Raw genomic sequence first — 20,427 nt, forward strand, 5'->3', positions numbered from 1 at the left:
TAATATATAAAATAAGGGGCGAAGGAAATCAAAGCTCAAAGGAGAGAAACAAGGAGAGGGGAAGAGCGGAAAAAATGGGGTGTTTCTCTTGCTTCGACCGAGGAAACAAAGAACAGCGAAAGGAGCATGAAAGATTGGCCTCCGCCGAAGCTCGTGCCAAAGCCGTCGAGGCTGCTCAGAAAAGGTAATTTGATCGCCCCCACTTTATTTTAATTTCCCAGTCCTTTCTTTTACAATTCGCCTTTTCTTCTCTCATATTCGGTTGCTTTTGTTACACTGTTAGTAATTCAGCATAATATTAGAGGTTGATTCGTTTGTTGTCGAAAATTGTTCGGTTATTGAGTTTTGATCAGAACAGAGAAATTCATTACAGAAAATTAGGGCTTGTGAAAATTAGTTTCGGTTTGATTTTCTATTGAAATTGTGGTATGAATTTTTAGCAGTGAAGTAATGATATCTCATTTTTTGCTCTGTAATTGTGAAAGTCTGAAAGAACCTGAACTGTTCCTTTGGTTTGATGTCAAAGAGAGAGAAGAATGACGAGAGTGTTGGGATTTTTTTGTAACAGTTATATTTATGGCAGCCTTTTTTTTAACATTTAAATCATTGATGAAAATCGCAGGCAAGAGCAGTTCGAACAGTCAGCTGCGGGAAGAGCTGCACGTGCACAGGTACAAGGGGCTGCAAAGCAATCAGCAAATTCTAATAAAGGCGAACCTGTTTTGAAGGTTTTTGTTAACTAATTTGCTCATTTAGCTTTAACTACAATGGTTTCTCAACTTTTATGGTTTTTATTAAAATAAAATCTGCCTCATACACGGGGGAGTTGGGGAGGGGATTGGGAGTTTCACTTCGTCTTATTGAGGCTTGGTCTTTCTATAATGATGCCCTTGTCCTCCAATCTCTGCCATGCTGCCATTGGGTCTTGCACTCTGTTAAACAATTTCATTTCCTTTGGGGATCATTTCCAAGCTCTTTACAGTTCGGTAACACTATACAAATTTGACCCTTTTGTTGGTTGGTGATTTTGTTGCAGTGGCAAATGGGTTGAAGTTGAAGTTTTGCTTAGTCTCTGTTCAGCCAAAACTGCTCATGTACATAACGGTAAATCTTTCTACATGGTTATTTGATGTAACATTTTGTCGAGAGATTTGCCATCAAACATTTCAGCATTTTCTTAAATCAGCGGGTTTTCTTTCTTATGCACATCATGGTTTCCACTTTGGTAATATTATGCTTATCGCCATCAAGAATTTAGCACATTAGAACAAAGTTTCTATTCTATGATCATTGCATCTGAAACTCAAGTTTTCTGATGTCTAAGGTTTCTTCACATTATTAGAGATAGATTTTTGTTCCATCAGATACCGGTTCTAGCTTTATGCAGGAGAGTTTGACATCATTTCAATTTCACTTAGTTTTGCACTTTGTGAACTTATTGTTTTCTGTCGTGCAGAAATAAAAAATCAGATTCTACAGTAGTTTCCATGTTGCCGGTTCCTCTTGTCATGAAGCAAGTGGTATACTACAAATGCTCCAATAATCAATTTTTTTTTCTGCTTCTTTCAATTTTAATGTATGAGAAATCCAAGCTGAAGTTAAAACAGTAATCTTACGTTTTCTCAATTTTCTGTACCGATGCCCATCCCTACCCCTCTCTATTTCTGTCCAAGTATTTTTTTTATGCCTGGTTTTCTGATTTAATGTATATTTAGTATAGTTGGAATGTAAAACTGTGCAGGTTGATTAAATAATGCAGTCAATTGTTGGAAATTTTGGCCGATTATCTCTCAATTGCTCATAATAATAATAATAACAACGGCTTGTTGTGGCATGGTATTGAGCTTCTACGAATTAAAATAATCTTGCAATGGAGGAAAACCTGTGAGCTGTGACTTGGAGAAGAATATTGATATTAACAGAAAAAATTGAAGCCGAAGAGTAGGAGCTTGCTATACATTTTAATAGGACATCGGTTGCTGAATGACAGTGAGTAGAGCCAGCAAAATTGACTTCAAATTCCTCATTCTAGAAAGCCTACTAAGTGATAACTAATTAAATTCCACCAGCATGTAAAGGCCTCAACAGGAGCTGATAGCTTCAGCTCATAGGCTGCTTGAAGGTAGTCTGCTGCTTGTTGTAATGAGCCTTCCTTCTTTGCAATCAATCCCAGGTTCCTCCATGCATCGTGATTTGTGGGATCTAACCGAAGAGCATTCATCAGAAAACTTCTTGCGATTGGGAATGATTGGCTGCCAAGTTTTGTGAGTACCGCTGCAGTTGAGACAATGCTGGGCACATAATCTGGTTCTATTGACAGTGAGACTGAGAAGGATACCAGGGCTTGTTTATAAAGTGATTGAGCTTCAAATAATAAGCCTGCAAATACACCTTGGAAATTAGAATGGAAGTGCCATTGTTGGTTTTATAACAATCACGCAGCGTTTTATGGCATTTCTACCCGTTGTATGCCAACTTTTGGGTGAACAAAATTCAATTGACTTGGCTTTGTTTACACAAATTTCTGCATCGGCCCACGAACCAAATTTGGTGTAAATAGTAGCTAGATCCTGCCAGACAGCCATTTCCATATTTCTTTCCGCTACATTCTGCAAAAGATATAAGATATGAACAGGATGAAAAACATTTTGCTTTTCTTTTTCACCAAATGTAAGTTTTCACATTTTCTCTCACTGGAAAAGGGAATGCAATGAACTCATCTTGCTAAAAAAAGATCGTCAAATTAGTAAATATTTTAAGTTAATTACAATTATAATCTGCACATGCATGAGATGTAGGTCCATACTGCTGTTTAAGGCCAAAGAACTTGTACCTCTGAATCAGAACTCTTTACATGAACAGAGTTATTAGGCTGGAGTTCTCTTTGTGCTTGAATCAGAGATAGCAGGATTCGGTAAGTTTCAATTGCTTGCTTGGGCAGTTCCTGAGCAGTCCGAAGCACAGCTTTTAGTCTAAGAAGTTTTAACTGATCCAACCTACCAGCTTCATCTAAAGCGAACTCAAGTATGGTTTCAGCATCTTTGAACCGCTGGTCTGCAGAAAGTATTAGTGCTAATAGCCTCCAACCTCTTCCTGAGTTTCAGTCACCATGTTAGTGTACGTCATTGCATTGTCAAAGGCCACATCCAAATTCCTCTGAACTGCATTTTCAAAGCTGAGGTTAAACATCACCTCAGGATCTTCCTTCATATAGAGAGCAGCAGAGTTAAGAGAGGTCAAGGATTCTTTCTGAAAGAGAGCTCTTTCAGAATCAGATACGGAAATTCTAGCAGCATTTCCATAGCAAACACCAAGGAACTTATGGGCTTGACCCTTGAAATGTTCATTCCCTTGATCTGACAAATCAATCACATTACGAGCAAAAGTTATTCCGTAATAAGCATGCTTTGGATCTTGAGAAGACAACTTTGCACCAAACAGTAGAGCAGGGATATGAAGTTTGTGCTTTGCTTCGGACTGGCCAGAAACCTTCTTTAATAAGTTCAATGCTACCTCATTCTGACCAGCAGCAGCATAACAAAGAGCAAGAAGGTACCACCTCTCTGCTCTTTCATATATACCTGGAAGGGCCTGCTCCATATGACCTGATAGTAATTCAAACTGCCCAGTAACTGAGAGAGCAAAAGTCAGGTGATCCACAATTTCTGCATCCCACTTTATTTCTCCAAATGCCACTTTTTGCATAAGTACTAGAAGGAGAAGAATTGCTTCCTCCATATTACCATTAGGGGTAGTTGAACCCCATACCTGTAAGTGAGAAGCGAGACTTGTTTCAACACCACCAAAAAGTAACGCGGCAGCTAAGTCTTTTTGTACACTTGCTAACCTCTGGGGATCCAAATTCCATGGCTTGACTAAAGCCCGGCGAAATGCAGTTATAGCTTCATTGAGAAAGCCTGCGTTGATCCATAGATTAGGGAGCAACTCTAATGCTTTGTGAAACATCTCCTTTAACTTGCAATCTTCACCAGTTCCCTCATGCATTCCACTAGGTAGTGCCGCCTCAACTACATCCAAAATTATTTTGCACTCCTTTGCAGCCTCTGATAAATGAAAAAGCATCAGAACCATTTAAAACTTACACACCAATTACGGAATTCATTCTAAACCATCCAACGAGGGCAATGCCATCTACACAATTCTTGATCTTCAATAATAAAACTTGAATTTTCAATCAATTTTAAACATCCGATACTTAAAGTTTCATTGTTACAATCAAACTATATTAAAAGGCTTGTTCATCTTAATCCAGACATATCCTCAAAAGAATCAGAAGTTTAAAAGATCAGTTACCTCTAAAACTGATTAGGCAAAACCACAAAATAATTTCTTGTCAATTGTAAAGCAAACCCATTAACAAGTTCCCAGGAGAGAGAAAACGGAAATACCTCTAAAATGCCCAAGTTCCTCCAACGATTTTGCTTTCAGTAAAATTGCTTCCATAAGTAAGCTCACTGAATGCATTGACATCACACTAGGCGGGATAATGTCACCTTTGGACCGTGGTTTACGTTGTCGGGTTCTCTCAACAATAGCCATAGTCATCCTTGGTGCCAAACCTTTAATGTCAATACCCTGAAAAACCTGAAGCGCAGCATTAAAATTCCCTCGTTGATACTCTAGCCTCCCCAACAATGCCCTTGCTTCCTGCAAACTCAATCAAAAAGCAAAACTAATTAACTGCAAATGATCAATAAATTAATAGATTGATTTGGCAAAAATAACCCACCTCATAGTTTAAGGAGAGAGCTTCTTTGAGAGTAGATTCAACTTCATCCACTTGAACATCCTCAAGTTTTGACTCCCAGTCTCCGGTCCGAGATGAGAGTCCACTGGCCGAGAAATCTCTGGTCGCCAATGATTCCGGTGACTGTGGAGCATCTTCAAACTTGAATTGTTCACCTGAGCAAGCACACAACATCTTCTCCAAAGAAACAAAAAGCCAACAATTTGGATGTCAAAACCTGGAAAATTTTGAATTTGAACCATCACAATCTTATTGTTTTTGCAAAAAAAAAAAAAAAAAAACCGATGGAATTGAAGTTAAACCGATATGGAAATCTGTTACGAAACAGTTACAAGATAATAAAACAGAAACGGAAATCCACAAACAGGTACCAATTACAGCAACAATCAGTCATAAAAATCATCGAGCTCAAAAGAAAAAAAAAAAAAAAGAGGCAAAATATTTAGGACGGGGACAAAGAGTAAGTTATAGGAAAACAACACAAAGAAGACAAGCCGCATTTAAAGAGAAGAAGAACAAAGTTCACAGGAAATGACAATGGCGAGACGAACAAAGAGAGCAGAGCTTTGGACTTACCAAAAAACCCAGAAAAAACGGTGACCCAGAAAGAGATCGTTTATCCTATGAAAACTACTTTTCCTCGAGAAAATTCTCGTTTCTCTGTTTTCTGGGTTTGTTTCATTTAGTTCATGATTTTCTCTTTAAAAAAAATGGAAAGTTTGTGACAACTGAAACCAAATACTTAAAAAAAGATTTTTTTTTGCCAAAAAAGAAAGAGAAAAGTGTTATTTATTGATTTAATTTGCATGTGTGAAGTTGAAGTATGGAGGCAAAGGTGGTTTAAAGGGACAAAAATGTCAATCCACTCTTTCTCTTTGATACTTTCCATTCCAAAACTGCCCTCCCCTGCTACCATGATTTGGCTGCTGCGACAGAAGTAAATTTCGGTAAACCCTACAATGTGATCTTTTTGTGGTGAGCTCCATTGAAACAAAGATAACAATGTCTAGAAGATAAAACCTTTTGGCTTAATTCTCGTAATTGATTAAAGTAACTAAAAACAAAGATAAAAATGACTCCTGCAAAGATAATAAGTTAAGCTGGATAATTGCCCATAGATATAACAATGTCCGGGAGATAAATTTTTACCTAATGTTACCCACTTCCCATGCATATCCGTAATAAATATATGCACATAGTTCAATTATCATGAATTTTTATTTTTATTAATATTCAAGAAATATATAAAATAAATTTTAATTTTAATTTAATTATTTTATATAATCATTTATAACTTGACATTCAGCTGCTTGTAATTTTTTCTTTAATCCTTACATTAGGGTTTCATATGAAAAGCACATTGGTTGAGAAGGTCAAAAATGAAATTTTGGTAAAAATAACGGTCTATATTGTAATGATAATTAATGATAGAGAAGTTGGAAAGACTAATAGGAACACAAGAAAAAATTTAGACAAAAAAACATATTGAAAAGGAAAGCTACATCTTATGGATTTTAAATTGCGCCTTAGAAGTTGGAAAAAAAAATCAACATTGAATTCCAATAAATGCACAACAAAATTTGGACATTGGCGGAAAGGGCGCTGAGAACTTGGCAGACTTGGCCTTACTTCATTCGATTTGTGATTCCAGCTGACATTTATCATCTGAAATTTCCATCACAATTGTAGTTAGCTTTGTATTTTTTGAACGTAAAAGAAATAATAAATACATTATATTTATGTTAAAGTTTTTTTTATTATTAAAAGTGACTCAACTGTAAAAATTAATTAAAAATATAGTTATAATTTAAAAATAAAATTATCAAATATTTATTTAATTATTTATTTTTTATAAAAATAATTTATATTTCATTTCAAACATCATATATTTTTAAATATTTTAATTTTTCATAATAATATCAAATAGTTAAAATTCTTAAATCATAATTTTTTACAATAATTTTTTATAACACTTTTCAAATACATTTTTTTTTTCAATCATAACAATAATGCTAAACTAAACCTTAAACGAATCTTTGTTTATAGAAATGGTTATGTTTAAGAGATAGTAAACCCATATTTAAAAATAAAAATAAAGTGAATTCAAAGGTAAATACATAGCATTTTACAAAGGGCAGTAGTACAGATAGGAACAAGAATCAAGTACATTGTCGAATTGATTATTGCTTTAAGATCAACATTTGAATCGAGTGGCGTTCAAAATCATTTTCTTCTTCCTTTTTCGGTGAATTAATTTATTTTTCCCAATGGACAAAGATATAGCTTTGACATGTTTTAATTAAAAAAAAAAAAAAAAGAGAACAGTACGTCATGGTAACATCATTAAAGAGTAGCTTTTGTTGACTGATTGTCCCTCCCTAAGACATTTTTGCAATCCTAACCCCCTTTTTTTTTTTTTTTTTTGGTTTATAATTCTTGTGAGGTCACACGTGCACAGACCTCAAGAAGAATCAAGCCAGAAATATCCAAATATCATGTAACATAATTTAGCGGATTTACGTCTGCATTACACTTTGTTTAACTTTTTAATCCTTTAGCAATGAGAACCGTTCTGGTATATGAAATCTTAAATTTTCAGAAAAAGTACGATCACCAAAAAGGAATGATATTCGATTTTTTTTATTTTAAAATATTTTATATTTAGATTCGTTCATTTGATTAAAAAAATTTATATATATTAATTTTTAAATAATTATCATAATTTTTTTTATATATATGATAATATTTTTTTATTAATTTTTATTAATAATAAATATCCAAATTATAAATGATATTTTTAGCAGTAAAAATAGATAAATAGTTTATTTGATTTTATTTTTATTTTAAAATATTATCAATTAAGATGTTTAACACTTTTTTTAAGTAACAAAAATTGATAGAGAAAATTTTTATAAAAAAAAAAATAAATTAATGCGTTAGCCACTTTTTTATATCATTAAAAAAATAATAAAATTTTCTTTTATTTATTTATAAAAAGATCATTGAAAGTATTTTTATACAGAAAATACCTTAAATAATCTTTTTATAAATAAATTAAAAGATTCTTTAAGATATTGTTAGTTGAAAAAATCTTAAATAATTTTGAATATTTTTTATATGAAAATTATTTAAAGCATTTTTCAACAAAAAATACTTTAAATAATTTTGCTCTATTTTTTCTTTGGGGATTATTTAAAGGATTTTTGCTTGAAAAAAACCTTAAATAATCCCCATTTAAAAAATAATTAAGATTATTTAAAGCGTTTTCTAACTAAAAACTCCTTAAATAATCATGTTCTATTTTTTTTTGTTAGAGATTATTTAAGGCGTTTATGGTTGAAAAATATCTTAAATAACTTTGGATAATTTTTTATAAGAAGATTATTTAAAGTGTTTTTCAATTAGAAATACTTTAAATAATCCTATGATATTTTTTAAAGGGGATTATTTAAGGCGTAACACTTTAAATAATTCCATGATATTTTTTTAAAAATGATTATTGAAAGTATTTTCAAATAGAAATGCCTTAAATAATCTTGTGATATTTTTAAAAGGAGATTATTTATGACGTTTTTGTTAAAAAATACCTTAAATAATCTTATTATATTTTTTAAAAGGAATTATCTAAGGTATTTTTCATTTAGAAACACCTTAAATAATCCATTTAAAAAAAATAACATGATTATTTAAGATGTTTTTCATACACAAATGCCTGAAATAATATTTTTATTAAAATATAAATGGATGATCCAAGGTGTTTCTATAAACAAACGACTCAAATGATCATTTTTAAAAGTTTTTTTCCTATTCTTGAACCTTGAAAAACTAAACAGCTAATACAATGAACAATAAAAAGCTGCATTGCATGTAAACTCTAAACCATCAACCCATGTAGTTTGCCTTTGGGTTTTTTCATCTCTCTCATCATCACCGATTGTCAACCACTTAATGTCGTCGCACCTCTTTTTTACCAATATGTGCGTATTTTTTTGTACTATTTATATTATTTTATATAAGTATTTTTTTTCTTTTCCTACTATATATATTTTATGCATATTCCATCGTCATTTACTTCGCCTAATCGCCTTTCACTGCATGCATAGTGTTTCTTTATTGTTTGGTTTAAGTATTGTGGTTTGCTGAATGATTTTGTGAAGATTAATTATTATATTTGTACTCATCATTTGTTTTACATAGAACTTTTATTTAAGATAGGAATCACAAAATGGCTTGTATCCGTAAAATATTATTGATTGTAAGATATTTTATGTATATTAGTCTAGTAACTATAGTGGATATTGGTTGTTTTTTACTATGTGATATTTAAAGAGACAGTTTGGTATATTTCATATTATAGAATTCGAAGAGCATGTGTCTCATGCTACTGAACATGGAGAAGACATACCCATAATAAAAAAAAAAAGAAAAGCAAGAGGGTGTGATAAACAAATTAAAGCGAATGACACAAAAATTCACATCGATTTCAATCAAAATGGGCAGCTTGTGTAAGATAAAGTTACCAAATTGGCTAGTTACATTAGAGCAGTCGTCCATAGTATTTCTATTACATATCATAATTAACGACGAGTTTCTGATGATCAAAATGATCGTATATAAGAGTCAGTTGTGATATGTTTATTCAATAATATCCAAAAAATTATTTTTGGTTGAAAATTTAATTAAAATAATGTGTTCATACTAATTATTTTAAATTTATTAGGAATGATTTGACGTCCCAACTGAATATAAAAAGTTTATGTTACAATTGATTAGTAAAGCATTTAGAGACTTTAAGAGTAGGTTGACAACTTAATATTTTTTATCATTCATTGTTAATAGTGATTTGTTGGCTAATCCTCCATCATCATATACAAATGTTATCAGTCATCAAGAGTGGACGTATTTTATTTGAGATTATCTATTAAAAGAATTCTCAGTATGCATACCCATTATGTTAATTGTTTATAAAATTTTGTGTAATATATTTGATATCTTAATATGTGATTTATTTTATTTCTTTTTTTTTTCAAAAAATCAAAAAACAATAAAAGAACATTCGGATTAAATAAGTATGTCACCATCGCACATCGAGAAAAGGTTATGCAAATGTTTAACATGATCTTATAAGTATTCACATGCTTGTTTATACTCATATATAAATATTTATGAATATTCGGTTAATGGATTATAATTTTTATATCACCTTAATTTATCATGAATCATCTAGCTCTGAAACCAAAGTTCCTATATGGGATGTATAAAAATAAGGACATATGCAAAAGGATGGATCATTTGCAGATAAAGCAACAAAAAAAAGCTAAAAAGATCGTATGTATAATTGATTAATTTATCATATATGACTGGTTTTGTGTTTGTATGCATGACTATATATTGTATAACTTTGTTGTTACGCACCATCTTATTATGTTTCAAAATGAATTTGTTACTAAATTTGAATTGGTGAACTGTCAATTGGTTATGACAAAAATGCCTTGTCTTTAGCATTAGGATCGAAAGAAAGACATTATCGAGTTCATGAAGTTGGTAAATTTGTGTTGTCATCAAAGTTCTTCAGTAATCCACTCAAATCTCCTCCAATGAAAAATGCAGAATATGAAGCAATAGTTTAGCAACAACAACAAAGACTTGATGAGTAAGAGCAACACTTGAATGATCAATAATAACAACTCATAGCCTTGGAGATGATATTGGTAGCAATGCAGCCTAACATATCTGAAGGGTAATCTGTTACTGACATCCAATAGGGACAAGTTTTCGCGAATCAAGTTTGGTAGCAAACCCAAACTCCGGTAATAGTAATATTTATTTGTATTTTATATGTATGTTGATTTAGTTTTAATACTTATATTTTATTATATTTTATAACAGAATATTAGGACTCAGAGGATGACTCCAGCTGAGGTTGTCATTGATGCATTATCTAATTATACACTTGATCATTTATCTGAAAAAAATGTCATTACTGTTGGGTTTGAAAATGGGTTATTTGATCATCCATCTATTTTTTACATTAGGGGGCCTGAGATTGAAGCATTTTGTACCATGGATGAAATATCAACTTATGATATTGTTGCCTATATAAGGTTAGTTTATTAATTAATTTAACTATTCAAAGTCAATATTTGTTATTCTATATTATGATGTATTACTAATTGATACTGTTGATTGTTATCATGTAACTTCCTATATAGAGAGATCAAAGCGAGATAAAATAAACCATAGATTTAATTTCGTTGACATAAATGTGATTAGTCAAAAAAGTGGCATTGTCATTATTCGTGATCGTCATATGGGTTAATGCATGCAAAAACAGGTTAATTATTTTCTTATGCCTTATAATGCTACGTAAATTCTATTGGTACAACTAAAATTCCAACCTTTATAACATCTAAGATAATGCCTAATATTTGTATATCATGCATATTATTTTACAGGTGTTATTGACAACCTATTGTAATTTATACCAATTTTTAGACACCATACTTATTTAACTCCGCTCAACCAACAATGATACTAACCCCGATATTAATAATTTAATAAAAAATATTACATGTTATTAATTATAGATAATTAGATTATATTGTGTTTCTTCATAATTACTTGTATTTTTGCATTTACTATTATTTTTCTATTTAATTTTAAGGGAATTGCTATAATTGATAAGAAAGCAAAGATAAAATGGATATCATTATTGATAAATGTGAAATATATTCTTTTATATTAAGCTTGGTTAGATAAACGTTTCCTAAATCCACTAAATTTATTTTTCAGGTATCTCGTCAATCATGAGTTACCGAATGTGGATATTATATCCTTCGTTTTATAAGGGAGATAGTTCTATGTGATTTTATGAATACACCATTCAAGGTTAGTATTAATTTCATATAATAGTAATATCTTTCAATTAAAAAAACCTAAACTTTATACTCGTTTAATTACGTTGACTTTTGATTTTTTGTTATAGTGGGAGAATAACTAAAGCTTCATAATAGATGAACTTGATAAAGTCTGCAAAGAGTGGTCTGATTATGTATTATCATTCACTACAGTTTGAGGTTGAAAAATATTGATTGGCTGCAAATATATGCATTTTATTGGTTCGGGTTTTTTTGTAAAGGCATGTTGGTTAGATATTTTTTAAATTTTCGATTGGGTATCATTATTTTCATTATTGGCATATATTTATTTTATATCAATCACATTATATGAAGACACATACAACGACAAGCACCAATTTATAAAAAGTATTTTTAAATGTCAACATTATCAATTATAAATTCAAATTGTGGTGTAATATCGAAGTATTACGATGTTCGTAATTAAATACAAAAATAAAATTTGTAATATCATAAATATGTATTTGATTCACACAAGTACGATATCCATTATAAATAAACCAATGTTTAACATGCCACATAATTTGCATATTTACAACGTTCCTTTTTCTGCCTTAATTAAATAAATAGGTTTACAAAATTATACAATGAATTTGTATACAGAATGTAGTGCAATCCACATGTGTCTAAGAGGAGGAAAGTCAAACGATGGTCAATATGTATTACATTCGTTTAACTGTTTTCTAATGTAATTACTTCTAAATACAATTGACATCATAAAAAAAAACACAACTTTGTGATTTTCTTTCAACATATACTCACCAGCGGTGAGTATTTTATCAGGCTTAAATTCATTGAGTTACATTATTTTATTGAAAAGTTACTTTTTTCTATCTATATTAAAAATTTTTATATGGGGCAATTAAGGCAATTGTAGGAAGAAATGCCTCAATTAATAATTATTTAATATGTTTTTCCATACAAATGCCTTAATCATTTGTTTATACGGGTGTTTGAAAATGATCATGCTATAACATTTTAATATATGAAAACAAAAAGATTTATTTTAAATTATCAATTAAGGCATTTCAATAATTGACGCAAGGATCATTTGGAGCGTTTAAAGAAGAAAATGTTGTATTTGATGACCATTTAAGGCATTTTATGATATTTCTTCAACCTAAACGCCTTAAATAATGAATTATTTAAGTCATTTCTTTTATGTTAAACGTTATTAATTGCAATAAAAAAAAAATTTTAGCAGCGAAAACATTCAATTAGTTCAGTCACTTCAAGACATGTTTTTCAAAAAGACAACGACTATTTCATAATTTTTTATTCAAGTCAAATTTAAAAATAATGTAACTTTTGCCCCAAAATCCTAGAATACTATAAGGCGATGTAAGTTTCTGATTCCGAGATTTTTGGTACTATCGAGAATCTGTCACTTTTCTCATAATCGGATTATCCTAGGGTCAGCAACCTAACCTGTCCTTGACGAGTTCCGACTCAACCTTATAAGGTCGATTTTTTTTTTTAAATTAGGTTTCGAGTCGAATCGGATCGGGTAATGTTAAAAAAAAAAATCAAGGTCGAGTCAGGTTATGATTTTAGACAACCTCAACCCAACCCAACCTGATATTATATAAAAAATTATTTTTTAATTAATTAATTAATTAATTATATATTTATATAATTATATATTTAAATATTTATATTTTAAAAAATAGTATTTTATTAATTTCAGAATAAGGTATGGTCAATATGGTTTATACAATATTGGATCGGGTCAGGTAAAAAAATAAAAAAAATTTTGGATTGGGTCAAGTTCAAGTTTAACGAATACAAAATCCAATCGAATTCATAACGAACAAAAATCAGTCACGACCCGACCTGTTGCCAACCTTAAATTATCTTGAACCAAATATAGAAATCAAGCGCCCACCATCAAAATTATGAGAAAAATTTGTGAATTCTCGAAATCAAATTTCCCCTCGGAAAAAAAAAAGAAAAACCTACAAAAATTTCACCCATTTCACCCTTCAATGTCTCCTCTAAGTCAATGAGTTCCCAGTGAAATATAATTCAAAATTAACTGAACAAAAAGACCCTGTTTCTCATCAATTTCAAAGGGTTTTAAGTGAGCTCAACAATTGCTCTCATCTTTGAAAATTTGAAGCAGTTGACTGAGATTTTCAACTAAACTTTTGTCATAAAAACAGTTGGAGGTTAGTGGTTCAAGGACTAATTTCAAATTGAGTTAGGAAATGGAGTCTACAGGAAGCCTATCAGGATTCAGTAGTGATACTGAGAACTTGAATTTTAAACAAAACCCAAGAACTAGAAGCTCATCTCCACTGCGTGCGAAAGGTAACTGTTCATCTAAGGAATAAGGTCCAAGACTAATTATGATTGTGTAGGATACCTTCTCTTTCACAATATATGTAAAAAACAAAATCTGCTTCACTCTATATATGCGTCTGAACCAATTAAATTTAGAGAAGAAATCATTTGATGAATTCCTGTTAATTTCACTTTCACATTCTTACTGATAAAAACAATTTCACGAACTGATTCTAGTAGTACAGAAGCAATCAGTGTCCGTCCTTATGGCTTATATAATGTCATGTTTCTTTTTAAGGAAGAAACTAAAAGGGTCCTTGGGGAATGGAAAAGCGACAGGCTCTTATTCAAAAAAAAAAAAAAGGAAAGAAAGAAAGGCAGGCCATACGAAAATGAAAGCCCGAAGGGATTAGTAATACTTTAGTGTACAAAGAGAAAAAGACAGCACGTGATATGCCTGGCCCTTTCCTTTCTCTTGTCATCCTATTTTCTATAGTAAACTGTTGGGAATCGGAGGAAAGGAAAGGAGAGTAGAATTAACATGCAAGAGCTGGTGTCTTAAATCTTTTATTATCGTTTTATATGGGCATGTATGTATGTATGTTTCTCCAAAATAGTCTCTGACATGCCGATCAAGCTTAGCTATTCCTTCCTCTTTTTCACAGCTTCTGTAGCCCTAGGCCCCTCCCCTCCCCTCCCACGATCTCGAAAGATTGATTTTCATTTTCCCACCAGATACACTTAAATGAGTTGGTAGAATTTTAATGAATATATACATCGAATAGAACCTGCGTATTGGTTGCCGACTTGAAGCTCCCAACCTCTCCATTGACTCCATGAACATTGATTTTTAAAGACCTTGAAGGGGACATGGGGACAAACCCATTGCCTTGACATTTTCAGTACTGTTGGCTAAGGCAAAGATAATATTGGGTCGATTTTCTTTTAAGCATTCTGCATTTAATACCTACTATCTATCAGGAATTTAATGCACAACTAGACAGCTAATGACCTAATTCAATCCATCTCAAACATATTTTTGCATCAATCGTTTCTTATACTTCAGCTGACATAAATTCAAGTGTTCTAGTACATGTAGAATTATTCAAGTTTTTCTTTCCTCATTACGTACGTCCTTCAGCTAGTGCATATAATTAGTTAAATTTACGTGTGATAGAAAAACATCATTAATGGAAACTAAATTTTTATCCAAATCCTTTTTTTTCTTTAAATGTTAAAGTTATAAACAACATTTGATTATTTCTAACACTGCTTGTCAAACTAACCATTTCGTACACTAAAAACAATACAAGGGAAAAACACATTATCTGAACTTAATACAGGTAGAATGACACAGTTTTTTTGGGGTCATTCTTCATAGTCCCATGTTAATGGTCCAATGTTTGAGGTCCAAAATGCGTAACCCAAAAAAGTCCAAAACCCGTTACCTGTGGGCCAAAAAACCCACCCAACAAACCCATCAAACAAAGAATGTGGGCTGCCTCGTGTACAATGATCCTGTTCACCTGTTGTAGACGAAGCTCTGGAAAACAGGGGAAGGGACTGATTCAGACAAGTGAGAAACTCGAAGAAAGGCAAGGTAAATACCAAACAACGAAGTGATCTGCTTTGGGATTTATGCCTGTTTTTCATATTTAAAATCAACGTTCAAGTTTAAACTGAGAAAGGCTGTGTCGGGAAAGAGCAAAAGAAGGAAGAAACTGAGAAAAAAATTTTTGTTTGAAGTTTGTGGAAGGAAATCGGAGACAGAGAAGCAGGTAAAATTCCTTTTCAAGTCGGATCGAATCCAATCTCTAACTCTCCAATTACAAAGACACCGTTTCTCCTCACAGAGGTTCCATCAACTCTCTTCAGGTACACTCTGTTAACTCTACAATTCCTACAGTTACTTTCTTTAAGATTATCAAATTTTATTTTTTTCTTTAATTGAAACTTAAGTCCGTGTTTGGGTTACCATGTAAATTAGGTGGATTTGACTGAGGGAAGATATTTGTTATCGGGTGCATCTAATGCATCAGCTGCTTTTTATTACATTCAAAGGGCAACCATTTATGAAGGAAATGGTTTAATTTCCAAAAAAAGCAACACGAATGGGGTCACAAATTCGCCATTTCATTGGCCATTTGGTATCCTGTTGACACGGGACTATTAATTACGGGTTCTTATGATCGTTATATTAAAGTTTGGGATACAAACACGACTCAGGTATTTTGCTTGTTTTGTTTTGCTTGGATTGTGAGTACGAATTCTGGCCTTTTTTTTTTTTTTTCAGAATCTGATTTGTTTGCTGTGGTATGTTGTAGGTGGTGGTGCATTTCAAAATGCCTGGAAAGGTTTATAGAACTGCTATGTCTACATTGGCAACATCTCATGTGTTGATTGCTGGTGAAACTGAAGATGTACAAGTTCGCCTGTTTGAGATTGCTTCGGGGGCATTTGCTCACATTTTGTCTGGCCACCGTGGTATGCTGAAAGTTTGATGGAATTTTTCCATTTCCATTTTTTGCTCCTAATTAATTGGCAATTATTGGTTATTAATAGTTTTCATGTGGAACTTTTACTCATACTTTACACTCTGTACACTTTTTTATGTGTTGTCTGAGATATGCTGCATGTGACATCTGGATTACATGGTTTATAATGTACCTTACTACCTGCTATTGTGGTGAATTATTGAAATAAAAGAAAAACTTCTCCAGTGTAAGCCTTGTTGTCAGGTCCACTGCCATCGATATATTCTGGTCTTAGCTGGAGTTAGACAAGAAGTTGTCTCATTTATAGGTTCTTTGGCTGCAGGACTATGATCGATGTTTTGCGTATGTAGCAGCCTATCCTGATTTTGGACCAGCCCTGCAGCCTTTTTTTTTTTGGTCTCTGCTGTCTAAAAGAATACTTTTCTTTCTAACTGCAGTTGGCTACCACGGAAAACAAATTTTAGTGTGTTTTCACTTTCTTAATTCTTCTTCCTATTTTCTTTTGGGTTGGGTGGGGGGCATGCTTACTTTTCAAAAGACCACCTTTTTTTTTTTAATTATTTAGGGTAGAAAATATATTTTCTCCTTGACTGGTAAAAGAGTTTGATGATTCGATTATTCCATCATCGGACCATGACCTCATAAAGCTGGGGATTGTACTGTTTTGATTCTCCTCTATTCACTTTTTACTCATGGAATACAAATGATTAGTATTATTTGATTTTCGAGGTGGCAGATGGTGTAATGACAGTGGAATGGTCCACTTCCAGTGAGTGGCTCTTGGTAACAGGTGGGTGTGATGGTACAATTCGTTTCTGGGACATTAAACGTGCTGGATGTTTTCTTGTTTTGGATCAGTCCCAGTCTAAGCTTGAAAGGCATCCACCTGTCTTGATCTTTCAGCTGCAAATAAGGTATGTTTTTTATAAGCTTGAGTCTGTTGCATCTCTTTCTCTTCCCACTTGATTATTGTTCCTAATATTACAAACTGGTTTCAAGATCATAACTCTCCTTTTGCTGCATATATTTAGAATTTATTGCAGATGGTTGCGGAAGTAGTCTTCCCTTTGTCCAAATCATGGTGAACTAAAATATTTAATCCGATCCTTCTGCAGTTGATACTAAGGAGAAATAACAATTCTAGTAAACCTTTTTCCTTCACTATTCTGCTGTAAGACCGTCCTGATCCATGTATCAGGGAATGATCTTTATGTTTCTTTGTTCTCTGTGAATGTTTATAGCCAGGATAGGTAAGGTTGAGACAAATTGACATTGTTGTATAACCGTTTTCCTCATACCAGACACAGAAACACCCCACTACATCTAATTTTGTGGCTCTTTAGTCCTACCTGCTCTTTCTTTTGGTCCACTAACTCTTTCTCCTAAATATTCTTCATGACAAGAAATGGATGTAGTAGCTTGATGTTTATTATAGAATATAACACTCTTCCTCTTATCTCATGAATTTGTTTTCTTTTCTTGGTAACTTCTCAGGTTTCAGACTCAGTCACTGTCAGCTGTTCATAACTCATTGGTAAAACCATGAGCACCACAAAAGAAATATTCCAATGGGCATGGTATAAAGCAGTTAACTATTGGTCAAATGCCATCTAAGGGTTCTGCAAGGCAAAGACTACATCCAGGTATGCTGTCCATTCAGGATTGTTCCACTGCTCATTATGGTGCTGTAACTGGTTTGAGAGTAACTGAAGATGGCATGTACCTTCTAAGTGCAGGTTGAATTTTGCACATTTCCTTAGCAGTAATATCTAAAGTTGGTTCATGGTAGTTGATAGGTGTTCACCTACTGGGGATCTGTGGTAGTCTATTAGGTAGCTTTAAACAATTGTTGCAAGGTGTCATTTAGGTGACTACTTGGATGCACAGGCACAAAATTGATTAAGATAGTGCATGATACCCTGTAACTGATGCTGCAAACATGCGATTAGGAAATTAGCATCTACTGCAATATTAATTGGGCCAAAGCTTAGTGAGATCCGTTTGACTACCAAGTCATTTTATATAGTCCACTGTGATTACCTAGAAAACTATAAGTGAAACTAGTTTAACCTTCTTGTTTTGTTCTTGACTGATAGTTTGTTAATTTTTATGAAAGTTTTTATTCCTCATTCAATATAATTAGGTAATCATTTTTTTCAAGTTAGACGATAATGATTCTTCTTTCTCTGTCAATCTCTTTGTCCTTTGATTTCAGGTTCTGATTCAAGAATAAAGTTGTGGGATCTTGAATCTGGCTACAATACACTTGTAAACTGCGAAATGGTGCACCTACAAACGAGCAAGGCAATTCAGTTAGCTGTATCTCAGGATGCAGCCCATGTTTTGGTCCCATGCATGACAGTCGTGAAAGTAAAATATTCTTTCTATGTCATCATTGTCTTTGATTTTGTGTGAGTATGTATAGTTCATATTCATAATCACATTGTTCTAGCAACATTCATTTCTTTAACGCCTCTTGAATTTTGTAGGCATTTGATGTTTGGTCTTGTAAAATGTCCCTTACATTTCATGGTCTGTGAACTATTGTTGGTTTAGTTCACAGGATCAGGTATGACCTAACTTCTCTAAATTTTTTCTAAGGCTGCTTAATTATAAATTATGGACAAAACATTTGTGACATGACATCTCCAGCTATTGATTAGATAGTTACAGGTCAGAAACGTAAATATGTAATGACTTTCATACCCTAAGATGTTATTTTGGATGTACATGTTTTTAGCATCTGTCTTGCAAATAAATGATCCTACTTTTGAAGTGCAACAGTTGAAATAAATTTATGAAATCATTATAGGATCAATCGTCTTGCACCCAAGTTAATAAATTGGTTACTAAAAATAAGGCTATTGATTTCATTCCCATAATTTATAGATAAAATCAGGCAATCTAGCTAGATATTACTATAGAAAACTGCTTTGCTGAACATCTTCGACCTGTCACCAACCCTTTGACTGGCTTGTTCACTGTTGCAGGAACTATACACAGGCGGCAGCGATCGAAAAATTGTCTGGTCTCCATGCAAACTGCTTAAGGATGGCATTGTACTACTAAGTTGAAGATTCTTTCTTCATTTTCTTCGACTGCTTCTCATTTGGTTGTCTACAAGCATGTGCTGACTACAAAACATCAAATTGTGGATGAACAGTACCTTAATCAATTGACATTAAAAGTGCAGGATGAAGAGCAAACTAAAGATCAGGACAATTGGAATGATTAGAATCTGCTCCTACATCGATTTGTTCCCGATATACCATGCCATCTATAGCTTTTTTTCTTCCACTCATAAAAGTTAGATATGTGTATGTGCACATTTATTTGCCTCTTGACGATCTCCTTTTTTGGGTTTCATGGTCTGTCCTATTGTTCTTGAAAAGCATATGTGATATATACATGTAAGAAGTGGCATTCAATGAGTAATTTTTTGTAGTTCTTTTTGTTTATATATAAAAATTATCAACTTATCAGCCAGTATTATTGTAATATTGTCTAACCCCTGATAATTGAATTATTTGTTAAGCTGAATTCTGACATTAAACCTCTTTCTGCGTTTATAATTGGAGGTCAAGTGAGACATATGAGATTCACGATTGGGACTTAAACTTCTGTATCATACTGTGCTCTTCTCTTGATTTTGACTAATTGAGTTTCGGAAAAAAAACATCCTATGTCCCATGTAATTAAACAAATAATCAGCTTTTAATCCAGATCCTTGCAGATCAATAGTAAATGAGATTGGTTATCAACAAAAGCTTCTGATTATATTGTAAATGAATAAACTCACACACGCAAATCTTGACTTTGTCCAAACCAGACAAGCATTTAAATTCTAATTGTAGCCCACAATGTTTGATAAGCTGACAAGCTATGCTATCATAATAACTCAACAAAAACATATGGAATGGTACTGGAATCACATGAAAAGTATCAGAATAAAGGCAATGATATA

General features: G+C 32.4%; 2 protein-coding genes and 1 pseudogene across 2 annotated transcripts; 2 read left to right on the forward strand and 1 right to left on the reverse strand.

Annotated features, from left to right (window-relative positions):
- The first annotated feature begins 11 nt into the window (after window positions 1–11).
- Window positions 12–1,104, forward strand: LOC111312551 (uncharacterized). Its single transcript, XM_022912918.2, has 3 exons — window positions 12–184; window positions 623–728; window positions 1,037–1,104. The coding sequence occupies exons 1-3, from the start codon at window positions 75–77 to the stop codon at window positions 1,049–1,051; spliced, it is 231 nt and encodes a 76-aa protein (XP_022768653.1). The 5' UTR covers window positions 12–74; the 3' UTR covers window positions 1,052–1,104.
- Window positions 1,105–1,896: 792 nt separating this feature from the next.
- Window positions 1,897–5,552, reverse strand: LOC111312546 (protein NPGR1-like). The gene is given in 7 exon segments (XM_022912908.2): window positions 1,897–2,379; window positions 2,462–2,609; window positions 2,834–3,099; window positions 3,102–4,064; window positions 4,410–4,668; window positions 4,751–4,985; window positions 5,345–5,552. Coding segments are annotated over 6 exon segments (2,184 nt in total). The 5' UTR covers window positions 4,943–4,985; window positions 5,345–5,552; the 3' UTR covers window positions 1,897–2,023.
- Window positions 5,553–15,480: 9,928 nt separating this feature from the next.
- LOC111310823 (WD repeat-containing protein ATCSA-1-like) lies at window positions 15,481–19,592 on the forward strand (annotated as a pseudogene).
- Window positions 19,593–20,427: the final 835 nt, after the last annotated feature.

Source organism: Durio zibethinus, chromosome 1 (genome assembly GCF_047325235.1).
Source record: "Durio zibethinus cultivar Kanyao isolate XHJ-2024 chromosome 1, ASM4732523v1, whole genome shotgun sequence".
In the NCBI taxonomy this organism is placed as follows: Eukaryota; Viridiplantae; Streptophyta; class Magnoliopsida; order Malvales; family Malvaceae; genus Durio; species Durio zibethinus.

Excerpts from the sequence above, each read along its gene's own strand:
- LOC111312551 (XM_022912918.2), top strand. The coding sequence starts at position 75 with ATGGGGTGTTTCTCTTGCTTCGACCGAGGAAACAAAGAACAGCGAAAG. Across the intron at positions 185-622 it reads GTCGAGGCTGCTCAGAAAAG|GCAAGAGCAGTTCGAACAGT; the intron begins GTAATTTGATCG and ends TGAAAATCGCAG.